At 35.7% G+C, this 14,525-nt stretch overlaps 1 protein-coding gene across 6 annotated transcripts in view; it reads left to right on the top strand.

Moving 5' to 3' along the window:
• Mbd5 (methyl-CpG binding domain protein 5) overlaps positions 1-13,493 on the top strand; it is a 406,311-nt gene extending 392,818 nt beyond the window's left edge. For 4 of the 6 annotated variants that reach the window (XM_076866536.2, XM_076866534.2, XM_076866535.2 and 1 more), the window contains 3 exons: positions 2,154-2,266; positions 9,799-9,874; positions 12,934-13,493. In XM_076866536.2, coding sequence (XP_076722651.1) covers positions 2,154-2,266; positions 9,799-9,874; positions 12,934-13,005 — 261 coding nt within the window. In that variant the 3' untranslated portion in view covers positions 13,006-13,493. Of the gene's footprint in view, positions 1-2,153; positions 2,267-6,581; positions 6,626-9,798; positions 9,875-12,933 lie in introns of those variants that run through there. The other 2 variants (XM_076866537.2, XM_076866538.2) reach the window with 2 other exon arrangements.
• Positions 13,494-14,525: the final 1,032 nt, after the last annotated feature.

The following is a 14,525-nucleotide window of genomic DNA, read 5'->3' as shown; positions in this document are numbered from 1 at the left end:
GTGTAACTTTATATAATTTATATACATAAAATGGTTGTATATTTCAATATATATTAGAGTTAGTCTGATGGAAAGAGGTTGAACCCTTTGGAGTCAGCTGAGTTTTAACTCTGGTCATGCTACTTAAACTTATGGGTCTCATCTGCAAAATCAAAATAATATTAGTTTGCAGTATTATCATATTAAATGATAAAACAGTGCCTTTTACATAAAAATGCACAAGAAATGTTTTCACTATCCCTTATTTCTTTAATTAAAAATAAAAATTGACAACTTTACAAAAATAGTTTTACCTAACAGTTTTTTAAAATTCAGATCAATAGGACAAGTTTTCATTGCTGTGTCTTTGTTTCTGCGGCCTCAATCCATTTTTGAGATCTGTCATTACAATAGCTTGTATCTAATAGGACTTTTTGTTACAGGAGAGCTTTCTTTCACCTAAAAGAAGTTTATTTAAAACTAAGTAGAATGTGCACTTATAAATGTGATACATAAATGTAATGTGCACAGCATCTTTTATATTCCCTTCACGTGACTGAATATAGGATAGAAACTCATTTCTAATGTGAAGTGTAAAATATAAAAATGTAAAAATATATTGGGGAACTTTTATTTTATTTTGTTAAACAATAAATGGATACATTCAACTTACTTAAGCTTCTCTAGTCATCCAATAGGACATGTTTCTTTAAGCAAAGTGTAATGGGAATACAGTCCTGTCTTTTTCTAGCGCACAATGGATGGGTACCCCCAATGAACATGTATGTATAAGATATTTGTATTCATCAGGAAAAAGTACAAAAATATAAAAAGGAAACCATTCCCATTATTTGACTGTTTTTCTTTTCATTGACGAATTAGAAATGTTGGTACTCAGACACGATAATGGAAACATTTTGTTAATCTAATAATAATTTCCTTGCTTATTAGTGTTTATTTTCTTAACCACGAGGCATTTTAATGAACTCTGAATTTTCATGTAAAGTGGGTTGTGATGAGGAGGACAAACTGTTATAAGAGACTGCTTGAAGCTGTGTTTACACAGCAAGCAATAGTGTTTCCACAGAGGCTGATTTTTTTTATAGATCAATAAAAATAGCAAAGTTTTTAAAATGTATTTTTAAAAATTCATTAGTCACATACAGGTTTTCCTGTGTGTTTTTTTTTTTTTTTTTTTTTGAGGGAGGTATGGCTTCAAGAACCATGAACCAGCGGGGCCTGGTGGCATGCTCCTGTAATCCCAGGGGCTCAGGAGGCTGAGGCAGGAGGATTGCAAGTTCAAAGCCAGTCTCTACAAAAGCGAGGTGCTAAGCAACTCAGTGAGACCCTGTCTCTAAATAAAACACAAAATAGGGCTGGGGATGTGGCTCAATGGTCGAGTGCCCCTAAGTTCAATTTCCGAGACCAAAAAAGAACCATGATCCAGATCAATGGGGGCATATAGCAAAGGCTGCATACAAACCCCCAGCCACTTTCTGTTGACCACACTCTGCTGAGGTAGTAGACTTCACACGGACTGGCACTGATGCCACAGGACAGAAGAGGGGTCATGCCCATACAGTATTAGCAACACCCTCTTCCCACCTCAGCATGGACTGTGGGCTGCCTATAGCCCTGCTGGTTCTGTGGCTTCTCAGAGCCTAAGCAATCCAGATAATAGCTGCTCCATGCCAGAATGTGCTCAATATGATGTCACATTTTAATGCTCACTTCAAGTCTAGCAAGAAGGTAAGTGTTATTGTTCTCATCTTAAAGAGGAGGAAAAAAGACTCAAATTCCGACCTGTTGTCTCCAAAGGCCACCCTCTTCCCTAACCATAGCTCTTGTATTCCCTTTAGTGAATATTAATGCTCAGTGACTGAGCATCAGGAAGTGTGAAAGTGAATCAGAATTTTTTATTTGTATGATTTTGTGAATTGAAGGTTATTTAAATTCCAGGTTTGCTTCCCCAAACATTGTTTTCAAAATGTTGACAATTTCAAAGCCAAACAGTCTTTCATTTCCATTGAGACTGCAGCTTAGAGCCACAGAATCAATCTCGAGTTGAACAAGGACAAAAAAATTGACAGGGCAGTGAAGGTTAAGGCTCCCCTCCCCCAGTGCAGCACTTGCTTGTACAACAAGAAAATAAAAACTGTGTTGAATGATTGCAGGTCTGGGTAATGTGGTTTGGTGTTCATACCTTCACTCAGGTGGAGCCGGAGAAGTTGAAGACACTAACAGAAGGTTTAGAAGCCTACAGCCGAGCCCGGAAAAGAAACAGAAAGTAAGCACTTTTGTTTCCCCAATTTATTTTTCAAGGATATGATTTACTGATTTTTCTTCAAGGAAAAATGAAATCTCACTGATCCGGTTCATGTTGTAACCTGTGTAAGTGCAGTTTAATAGCTATCACCAAAGAGGACCATTTTAGACAGGCCAAATTAACCATTCCAAAAATTATATTGTTTCCTAACAATTTGTGTTTTCACTCTGTGTGGGATTTACTTCTTTATCAGCTCTTTCCCCACTCCCTCCATCTCCTTGCCTCTCATTTAGAGGGAAATAAAATATGATTGATGTTTCTTTAAACAGCAATTAAATATGCTCCAGAAGTTTAGTTAGCTTATCCATTTGCAATTCAAATGCTTTGGTGGGGAGAATACACCCATTTGTACACATATAAAATATTTTGGCAGATTAGCTATTAGTCATAAGGATCCTAACTAATGATTTTTTGTTGTGGCAGGGGTATGGACTTTAAAATAGGTTTTATTTGGAATTATAACAAGAAGTTGAGCTTGGGCCATTATTTAATCAAGTTTTCCTGGATTTTTTTCTTGAGGAAAATGTAGTACAGATGAGAAGAAAATATTAGAAACTGTTTTTACTACAATACAATGTTTTATGTATAATAATTATTATTTCATATGAACATAGAGAACTACAAATGCACTTCTGTTTATGTACATAAAGTTCTTATAATATATCATTGGCATACCTGTACAGTTGCGATAAATCCCACATTATCAAACAACCTTGAATCTCATATTAATTTTTATTCACTTATGAAATGATCCTTACATCCTTCCCCCAAACATTTACACCTAGGCTGTCTTTTTGTATTTTATCATAATCTTAAAAGCATCACTTTAACTTATGTGTATATCAAGATTTATAAAATGGAGATTAGACTGATTAGTAGTGTATCTTGCATAAAAGACTTAAATAATGATACCAATAATATCTACTAAAGGGCATGCTGTTGCCCTTTGTGGTGTTTTCAGTAATTCTTCTCAGCGGCACAGTTACAGAAGTCAATAAATCTTGGAGAGACTCCTCATCTCAATAGACTGTCTCATAAAAGACGACAACCACAGGGTAACTCCTGTGTTCTTGTGTGCATACTCTTTGGAAGGCAGCACTTGGGCACTGGTTATTGTGAGGGCTGAGTAAACTGTCAGATAAATGCCGTACATGTCCAATGAAGATCACAGAAATCCAGGTCCCCTTCTGCTCAAACAAAATGGTACATCTCTTCAGAGGTTAGGGTAAGTTAAGGCCAAAAAAAATTAATAGCAGGTCTGCATGAAAGGAAGGAAGTTGCAAAACAGCCACATCACAAATTTTTAGTGGGCCAGTTGCTATAGAATATTCAATAGTACATATTTTTTTTGGTGTAAAGATCCCCAAAATAATTCCACAGTGAAGAGCATGCCAGTTATTTTGGATTATAGGCAAAATAGAGTTTATAACACAGAAATGAAATAATGCCTCCAAATATTTAGATACACTGCCTTGAAATGAATTTCTTTTGCCCATAGATTTGCAGTTAATCAGTTTCTAAAATGTAATGAGTAACAAACAAAACACAACTTTAAAATCATTTCTTTACAACCAGTTTATTATGTGTGGTGAATTAATATGGGCACTATCTGAGGGAATTCTCCTGATCATAACCATAAACTTAGATTACATGTTGAAGAGGCAGAAAGAAAAAATATGAAGTAAATATTAGTAAAAAGCAGCTTTGTTGATCATACTATTATCTAACCCCTTACCTTGTAGATACCCAGTAGAATACATTTTGCACATATAATTTCAAATCCATTAAGTTTTTTTCCTCCCAGTCACAAGATAGAACAGAATTACTGAACCTATTTACAAATGAGGACACTCAGACCCAGATATCTTAAATAATTAGTTAAAAGTTACATAACTGATAAATGATACATTAAACTAAATAATTTATTTATTCCCGATTTAAGGAGACTAATTTAGAAAAAAAAAAAATATATCTGCCTGTGCCAGGCATACTGCTACTCCAGTCCCTGGAGCTCACTTCTAAGTAAAAGAACAGATACAGAAACAAATAAAATGTGAAAATAGCAACAATAGCAAGATATATAGTGTATTTGAGGATCATAGAGAAATGGCATTAAACCCAGGTAAAGAAAGGTTTCTAGAAATGATATCTGAAGCAAGCTTACACACCCACAGGTTTGTAATGATTTCAATAATATCTATTAAAGGAAATCAGACCAAGATGGGGGTGGAGTGGATAGTGTTTAGATAAGAACAGCACTTGGATTTGTAGGAAAGTATCAGATAGGAAGTTATAAAAGATGTGGCCTGGGGTATAAGCAGGAATCAGATCATGAAGGGCTTAGAAACAGCCAGTAAGATCTTTATCTTATTGGAAGTGCCTGAAGGGCTCAGATGGTTGGATTTTCACTTCAGATATGGATGTGGAAGAGAACAAATTTTAAGAAAACAGTATTGGAGACAGGGAAATCATCTAGGAGCTCATGCCAGAAGACAAGGGAGGAAGAGGACCCAAACCAAGAGGTGGGTAATGAGAATGGATGAGAATGAGGGTGGCCAAGAAATATTGAGGAGGTAAAATTGACAGAGCATGGTGATTGATCACAATGTGAAAGAGGCCAAACAATCAAGGACAGCTGTCAGGTTTTTAGCTTGGGTGACTTGATGGTGGTGGAAACACTGACTGGTGTGGGAAGTACAGGGGAAAACTGATGAGTGTAGTTTGGGGAGCCTGTGGACTGGACTCACAATCCTGAAACTGGGAGAAGTGGTACTTGACAATGTGAAATACTTTGATCACTTGACGAATGGTGGGCTAAGTATTGAATACTGGAAAAAACTGAACACTTAACAGAGAGAACAAAGAAGATGGGAGGAGGAGAGGAAAATCAGGGGAAGTGGGGAAGGTCATAGAAGACAAAGATTGAAAATTTCCTGGATGATGAAATGAACTGAAGATCTCCATTGTTGGGCAGTTTGGAGGCCACTTGTGGCCTTACAGAGCAGTTTCCAGTATAGTAATAGGGGAACAAAGTACTCCTGGTTGAGGAGAAAATAAGAATAAGAAAGTAGAGGAGCAGATAGAGGCTATTTGCACTCATTTCTACACATCTAAAAAATTTTTGGAAAAGAACAATGAAGAATCTTTCAGATGACAAAGATTTCACTGCTTTGGTAGAATGAGAAGAAAAGAGGAAACGTCTAAGAAAGGAAGGTGGTGTTTGGAACGAGAGGGTTAAGAGGTTGGTTTTGACCTGGGTTCAGGTCCTATTTCTGTGACCTCATAGCCGTGTGCCTTTGGGGATGTTGCTTGATCTCTTGAAGTCTAAATTCTTCATTTCTAAAACAGGACTATTACTTCCTATCTTGGGTTTGTTATAATATCCTCAACACAGTAGTTGGCTAATGGTATTTAATAAATGGCTATTTTTATTATAAAGAAACAAAAATATTTTTGCCAGTTGAAACATTCTAGCACTGTATTAGATATTTAGAACTTTATGTAGTTTTTGTTTTGTTGTTTTTTGTACTGGGGATTGAACCCATAGGCACTTAAACACTGAGCCGCATCCCAGCACCTCTCCCCCGCTCACCTTTTAAAAGATCACTTATCTTTTATTACCATAATTCCTTAACAATTTTGAAATTGGGCCTAGCCTGTTTTTATATTTTATTTAGAGACAGGAACTTGCTAGAATTCATAATCCTCCTGCCTCAACCTCCTGAGCAGCTGGGATTACAGGCTTACACCTGGCTCATGTAGTTGTTTGAATCCTTAACATCTATCTTAATCCAAACTATACAATAAATAAATATCTTCAAACAGATGTACTAATTGCATCCTAATCATATAATTAGTATAAAATGTTTGTATAAAACATTATTCTGGGAATTTTGTACTTAAAAACATATAGCTTTATAAAAGAAAATTTTCATATCTTTTAGCTATGTTATAGTTTTCATTTAAATGAGGATCAAATCTTCTCTCAATATGTACAATTTTTTGATAGCCTGATATTTTATGAAGCTGCAAAGTGCTGAAGTGATAAAATAAATCTTATTTTCATGCTAAACCAAGAAATGATACTTAGCTTCTTTAATTTCTTAAATCTGCCTGCTTTCTATATGTATTTGATTTTCAGACTATAGGGTTCTTGATTTTCAGGTCTCACTTAAATTTGTTCTGTTCTACCTGCAGTGAGTCACAGTCATTCTGAACTGTCACTGGAGTAACATGCCATTTCTCAATTCCCTCCTATTTCTTGTATCATTCACAGATCTGTACCTGGCCTTTTTCCCCTCTAATTAGCGAAGATAAGGATAATGTGTGACAATATAGGCAATGAAGTTGAGAAGTGGCAATTATCTCCATTAATAATTAGAAAGGTGATTATATGAACATCTATTACTTAATCAAGTAGGTTTTAGAGTGTCCATTAGTAAAAATGTTTATTATTAAATGTCAGCAGGGAATAGAAAATAGTAGAGGAGACTCCATGGGGAGGCCCTCTAGACTGGAAGACTAAATTTTGACTAATTGTTCATTTCATGAACTCATGGAGTTTTTTCTTCCTCTTTTAAATTAATTCTTCCCTGACCTAACCAGTTAGTGTGAAAATTGGTTTGCAGATTTGACATCTGGGAGAGTCTATCTTTACCTCTTGATTCTCATGATTTATTCAAATAATTTCATGCCCCACATCTATGCATTTATTTTTCTCTTCCAAAAGTAGTAATTTCTCCCTCTACTAATTGTTTTAATTTTATTACAGGCAAAACATTATACTAATTTCATTTAAGTTAATGCAAGGTTTTTACAAACATTTTAAATATTTTGCTGAAGAAAAAGATGTGCTGGGGATTGAACCCAAGGCCTCACTCATGTGGGTAAGCACTCCAGCAAGCCACATACAGGTTTATTTTAGATAATTATAACTTTTTAGATACTGTCAATTTTTTTTCAATAATAAGGATTATTAATTGTTTTGGTTTTTAACTTTTTTCATATTTTTAAAAATTTGTTCTTTTTAGATATACATGACAGTAGAGTGCATATTGACATTCTATACATACATTGAGTATAACTTATACTAATTAGCATCCCATTCTTGTGGTTGAACATGATGTGGAATTAACAGTGGTCATTTGTCATTACATGAACATAGAAAAGTTATGTCCAATTCATTCTACTGTCTTTCCCATTCTAAACCAGAAAGATTTTATAATCAAAAGATGCAACAACTAAATATCATTTAAAACTGATTTCCATACTTTCCAAAAACAACAACAAAAAAATATTAAGGATACATTTATTTAACACATTACACAAAGCACGATTTTTCTGGGACATTTGGTAGTGCATGATATTCTCAGAACCTTCAACAAACAGCCTCAAAAAGGTCCCAGCCTAACCTCAGCAAAACTCAGATGACCCTGCAGACACCTGAGATTGGGTTCCCTCTTATTCACTCAGGATCATGCTTCACAAACTCCTCAATGGAAAAACAACTCAGACTGACTCTCCAAGGTGGCCAGGACCCTTTAACACAGGAATGGGAATGTGAGTGAGAGACGATACCTATGTGAGGAAACACTGAGCACTGGTTAGGAGAAATGAGTGCATTCTATCAACTTGAACAGTGCTCATAAATAATGGTAAAGGGAAAATGGGCAAGTATGTATATCATGAAACCTGTGTGCATATAAAAAACATAGTATGATACTAACTCCTGTTCATGGATGTGTCATGTAAGATATGAAAACAGACCAGAAGCTGGGGAGGAACATAGGAAAGAATGTGACTGGAAATTGTGGAGAGATGGGAAGTCCATTTTTTTTTTCTTTTTTAAATAAAACTTAAAGAAAATATGTAGTTTATTGACAGTTCATTCTGGAGAGGGAATGTATTAGGGTCATTATTTTATTCTGTGCTCTTTTCTGTATTGTTTAAATTTCTAAAAATGAATAAGAAAAATATAAAAGCTAAAGGTTATCTAACAAGGCCAGCAAGCCAGAGAGGGTTGGTGCTATATTGCTCTTATAATTTGGTTAAAACAAGTACACTCAGTCTTTCCTTTTGGTTAGACTGACTTAAGTGAATACATGTCTTCCAAAACATAGAACCAACCATGTTCGTTTTGGACAAATGTTTTTATTTAGCAAACATATGCAGTTTTCATAGTGTGCCTAGAAATGTAACACTCAGGGGTAGAAAACTCAAGAGTTCTCTAAGGGGCAGAAATATGAAATGAAATATATAAATTGTCCGGTCATGATACGAGGGCAGTGGTGAACCGAAAGGCCTCATCTGAAGTTCAAAATGTTTCTGCGCATACTGCACTAGCCAAACTAAATGGGACTGTGAGGAAAATCCTCCCACAACTACAAATTTCCAATCTCCATGTGATGCTGAGATGGAACTTAACTCTTGGAAAACCATATGAATAGTATTACCTCTGCAGCTTTTCTAGTAATTGTCCTATCAAGATAAATGAAATGGGGCTGGGGTTGTGACTCAGAGGTAGAACGCTTGCCTGGTGTGTGTGAGGCACTGGGTTCTATTCTCAGCAGAACATATAAATAAGTAAATTAAATAAAGGTCCATCAACACCTAATTATATATATTTACAATATTTGAGTATTCACAATAATTGAGTAATTGTTTATATGCATAAAGAAAGAAAAACAAGTTAGCAGGATGAGCAAAGGGTGAAAAACCACAGGGAGGGATAACGTGGATTTGCCTGATTTTAGTAATCAGCTCAAGAGCTTCATAGGTAGTTTCAAAAATGACAGATGTACCATGTGTTATTCAGTCCAAATATACATGATAGAATGCTGAGAGGAGAGAAAGTCAAAGGAGTGATAGGTACCTTGAAAACCATTATTCGTTATCCATTCAAATAGTTATATTATTTTGGCTTTAGGGAAAATATGGTGAGGACCAGGCTCAGAGCCACAGGTGTGGCAAGTTAAAAAGAAATTTCTCACCTGATAAGAATTTTAGCCTTTACTTGCTCAATTCCAGAAGCCAGGATGCTCCAAAGAGGGCAGAGGGAGCTCCCTAGTGGCCAGAGCCTGTAGTTCAGCCCCTCCGCCCTTCAAGCCACAAATTGGCAGATGGCAGCCAGAGAAAAGGCAGTGCATAGCAGACTGGATTCAGGGAGTCTGAGTTGCATTGGTGGGTGGGAAAAGAGGCCCCCAGCCCAGTTTTTTCCCAAATCACCAGACTATGGAAGTAGCATGTAGAAGGGGAAAGAATTCATTTCTCCCCACTTCGTATGTTCAATTTTCTTAGTAGCTTTCTGGCTTTAGTCATTAGTATTCAGTGATAAGAAACATAAAGTAACGTTTTGTCATCTGAATTTTCCAAATGTGAATATAAATTGACTTTCTCTGGTGGAATTGGTACTTTTGTTTTCTACTCAGGGAATTAAATTGAAATTTTTGTTTCTTCAATTTATTAAACTGGTGTGTTGTTTTCATTAATTCCAGAAGTGGGAAGCTAAATAACCATTTAGAAGCTGCTATTCATGAGGCCATGAGTGAACTGGACAAAATGTCTGGGACTGTAAGTTAATTTGTTTTTCCATTATACTGTGTTTCTTTGAAAATAAATTGTATTACACTTTTTGGCAAAGTCTCTCAAATATTGTCAAGCAACCCATGCATCAATTCTAAATTACTAGACTAAGAAAGAAGACTGATATCAGGAAAGATTCAAAGTCATTTAAGAAAAAATAACCTAAAAATATTAACAACATCCTTTTTTTCTGAGATAAGTAACTTTTGTTTTTCTATATAACCTTCTTTAAAATGTGAACAGCAATATATTGAAGTTTAAACAACAGCTTTCTGCATTGACTTTATTAATGGCAGTAGCCATTAGTGCTACCTAACTATTCAGTAATGCAAATTTCACTTTGTCCATTGGACAAAAAAGTGAAATTGAAAAGTTGAGTCAAGATCAAGGGTATTTAGACCTTTCATTTTCCACCTACTATTACCTTACAAATATTTGGCACAAAATTAAATTGTTAAATTATAAACTATAAACTCAGGTTTTAAAGTAGTATCTACTTTTTTATAATTTTTATTGAACTGTGCATATAGTAGTGTTGAATGTGAGTTTAATTATTATCATTTCATTCACATATTGATTCATATAAGTACTCAAGATATAATTTTAATAGTCTCTAAAAAGTGTGACTTATCTACAGCTATATAGCAATGAAAGGTAACTTCTTTTATTTGCTGTTTGAGTTAGCAAGATTATCTGAATTTCAACAACCTATCTAATGGCTACTGAATGATAAATGGAAGTTACAGATTGAAAAAAAATGTTAGGATTCATATGGGCTTAAGAAATTTTGTGATCCAACTCATCATTTCATAAATAGGGAGATTGAGACACTGAGACATTAAATTTCCCTGTAGAATTATAGGAAAGGTCTAGATCAGGGATTTTAGAAGACTCAAAATAAGGTCAAGCAAATAATATTAGGCATGAGAACAACAGCAATTGGAATGGACTGAGAAAAGCCAGAAAAGTGCACTGGTTACAGTAGGCTACCTACAGGCTTCCAATCTTGGGAACCCCACCTGGCAAAGGCCATTGTTCACTTGAGTTTGGTCCTGGCGGAGGACACTGTTATTCTACACAGTCATTCAGGGACCCAGATCCTCTCTATATCAAGTATCTGCCATTCCTCAGGACATCAGAGTGATCCCTATATCCTTTGCATCCAGTCCAAGCAGGTGAAAGAATAATGTGTACAGAGGACTGTCAGCATGGTTCCCATGGGCCTGGCCCAATTATATGGCCACCTTAAGGAAGTGGACAAGGCACTGTGGTAGGCAATGTGCCTGCCCAGAAAAAAGATAAAATGGGTTTGGTCGTCATCTCATTGCTCTCTGCCTCAGGACATTTGACCTTTGTGGTCAATGGGCATCTCAGAGTGATGAGAACCATGCAGCTTGGGGCACATTCTCCTGGAGTTCCTTCTTCCACACTCCAGCAGATGTTAGCCATGTGGGAATCTATGCTAGTGTGGTAAGATCGCACCATTTTTCATGACAATTTTGAAAAAATCAAATGAAATACTTTTTAGGCCACATTTAGTTTACAGTCTTGAATAAAGATTTCTGTCTTCAATTATAGAGAGCCTTCAGTTAAGGTTTTCCACTATAGTTAATCTTTTTTTGTTTTGTTAGCTGTAGATGGACACAGTACCTTTATTTATCTTTATGTTGTGCTGAGGATTAAATCCAGAACTTCACCCATGCTAGGCAAGCATTCTACCACTGAGCCTCAATCCCAGCCCTATAGTTATTTTTTTTTAATGTATTTAGAGAGGATTAGGAGGAAGCAGCAGTTTGAAGAACTCATAAACATTATTTTAAATTTTTAAATATTATCTTCAGATAGCATTCTGCATTTGACTAGCATTAGCCTCTACTGTTAGCTAAACTCCACCCCTCCCCATGCCGGAGATGGAACCCAGGGCCTTGCCTCACATTCTAGGAAAGCACTCTACCACTGAGTTAAATACCCAGTCCCTAAATATTAATTTTAAAATGTATAATCGAGCCAATTTGTAGTGGACCTCAAGAGCCAATTGTGCGCATCTCTTCCCTAACTTAAGTTCTGTGACATCACATTGGTAGGTTGTATTTGCCATGGAGGAAATATTTACACCACAGAAATTGGCAAGTGCTACAGTGGACTTGTGTTCAAGTTAAGAATTTGCTGTGCCACTGCCTTGGGCCCATCCTGCCTTTCCTGGGTCTTGACCTTGCTCCCTCAGTAGACACATTACAACGTGAGGCACCTGATTACCTCATCACTACCCCTCAACATCATATCTGCTATCTAATGCTCTAGTGCTATTCAATCTCTGCTCAATGAGATGCACAGCCTCCAATGCTGCTAGTTCCTGCATTTCTGTAAAGATGAGCTCAATTGAATAAATGAAGCAAATTATGTTATATGCATTTTTAATATGTCACAATGAGCCCCACTATTATATATAACTATAATGCACTAATAAAAACATTAACATTCTTAAAAAGAATCAATTGCTCTTCCTAGACTACACAAGCTCAGACGTGCCAACAGATGGTAGTGATAGTCTATTTTCCATCTTGATTCTTCTCAGAAACAAACATCCTTGGGCTGAGCTATGTGTGTGTGTTCTTCTGATCTTTGACACTTCTTAGTAGTTGTAAAATAAGTAAGGTGATGAACATGACAGGTATGTATTTACACACTTTTCCAGGCTGTAGAGAAATTGGTGATCTAGGGCCCTCTGGCAGAACAGACTTCATTTTTTAATGTACAGGGGGGATAGCAACTGTGTGCTGACTTCCCCACACACTGGCTTTCTTCAGTTCTTCCTTGTGTTCCACTGTTTACTGGAGACCCCAGAGTGTTGCTCTGCTTATCAGTTTCTAGGATTCTCTAATCTTAGTTACTGACTGAGGTCTTGGGAAAGATTCTAAACACCTCAGGATATCAGTGAGTGAAAGTGAAAATCAGAGTCTGTTCCCTATCCTATTTCTTTGCCAGAAATCATATAGTGATTGTGATTTCAACCACTTTTGTTATTGTTTTCACCTTTTTATTTCCAGGTTCACCAAATCCCACAGGGAGACAGACAAATGAGACCCCCCAAGCCCAAGAGGAGGAAGATCTCCAGATAACAGAGACTACTCCACTAATGCCCAGTGTTTATCAAAGGAACATGCACAGATGTATCTGTATATAGTATTGATATGGCCACAGTTATATCAATATTTAAACTATGGCAGATAGTTACCACCACAGGGTGCTAAAAGAAGCAGTGATAAAAAAGTTGTTTGATCAGGAAGGATAATGAATGCTGGAAAAACTAATCACAGTCCCTCTATGATGAAAGTGATCAATGGTCAAGAGATTACTGAGAAACTCTTTTTCTATAATACTAAAATTGTGATTATAAGAAATAGTCCAAATGTTTCTGAAAAATTTTCAATGTTGTATATAGAAAGTACAGAATTTCATGGTGATATCAGAAATGTAAATGTTGTACAATATTGTCATGTACAAGCGTACCTAATGCACACTTTATCTTTTATTGTACAAAGAAATAGTGTACAAAATCCTTTTGGTTTCTATGGAGTACACCTACCAGAGACTACCAGTGTAAAGTGATAAATAAAAATACAACCTAAATGCTTTTCTATGATAATGTAAAAGATGCTGTTTTTGTATTTAACAGCAGAGAAAAGGCATGACGATGTAATATCTGAATTATGACATACACTGCACACCACTGAGTGTCCGTTTATATTGTCTATTTGGAATGAACCTTGCCTGGAAGCACTGAACTCAATTTTAGGTGTCTAGGAAATTTCAACCTTACAGATTTGTAAAGGGATGAGGGCTCACAGGTCTAAATTAAGAATTCAGAAACTGCAACCATTTGTTGCATATTTTTTTTACCTAAGTTTTAAAATAGAATAGGTTTTATAAAAAAAAATCTTAGATGGAATATTTTACTCAGCAGCCATTTCTGTAGTTCATATTTGATAGCCACCTGTTGAACTAGATAGATTACCACCATTGATGCTCAGAATTAAGGTTCTTTTGCAAATGATATCTGACAAGGTAAAAATTTCTATTTCCACACACACAGGCAAAATCCCCACTTTGAACCCATTTCAAAGGTAAGGGTGATTATAGTTCAGTTTTTCAATAATGGCAAAAGTAAATACAAATCATCAAAGCTAACTTCATATCCACTCGTCAGTATTACTTAACCCAGAAGTTAAGGTGGCTTACAAAATTATTAGCAATGGTAATTTTTTATCAGTATTATGTAACATATCAGATTTATTTTATTTAAAGAATTATTTATACCATTAACAGATTCTTATATATATATTAATGTGGCTGAAATGTGCAGGTTAAATCTATTAGCCAAATTATTTATATTATATGAAGTAAGAAAAAATGTGAAACAAATGTAGAGAGAAAATACCACATTACAGTGTACAAACCTAAAACTGTGAGCCATTGTAAAGTACAAGGTAATTAATAAGAAATGTAGCACAACATAACTTCCCATCTATTTTTTACAGTTTTTGTGGTGGTGGTACAACCCTGTCTCCTAGGCAGTTAAGCAAAGCTTCAGGCCACCAGGCTTCAGTTGAAGATTATCAAAAGAAGGGGTCCATTATTC

Source organism: Callospermophilus lateralis, chromosome 9, assembly GCF_048772815.1.
Source record: "Callospermophilus lateralis isolate mCalLat2 chromosome 9, mCalLat2.hap1, whole genome shotgun sequence".
Classification (NCBI taxonomy): domain Eukaryota; kingdom Metazoa; phylum Chordata; class Mammalia; order Rodentia; family Sciuridae; genus Callospermophilus; species Callospermophilus lateralis.
Note: the sequence above shows the minus strand (reverse complement) of the source record. Positions and strands in the feature narration are given on the sequence as shown.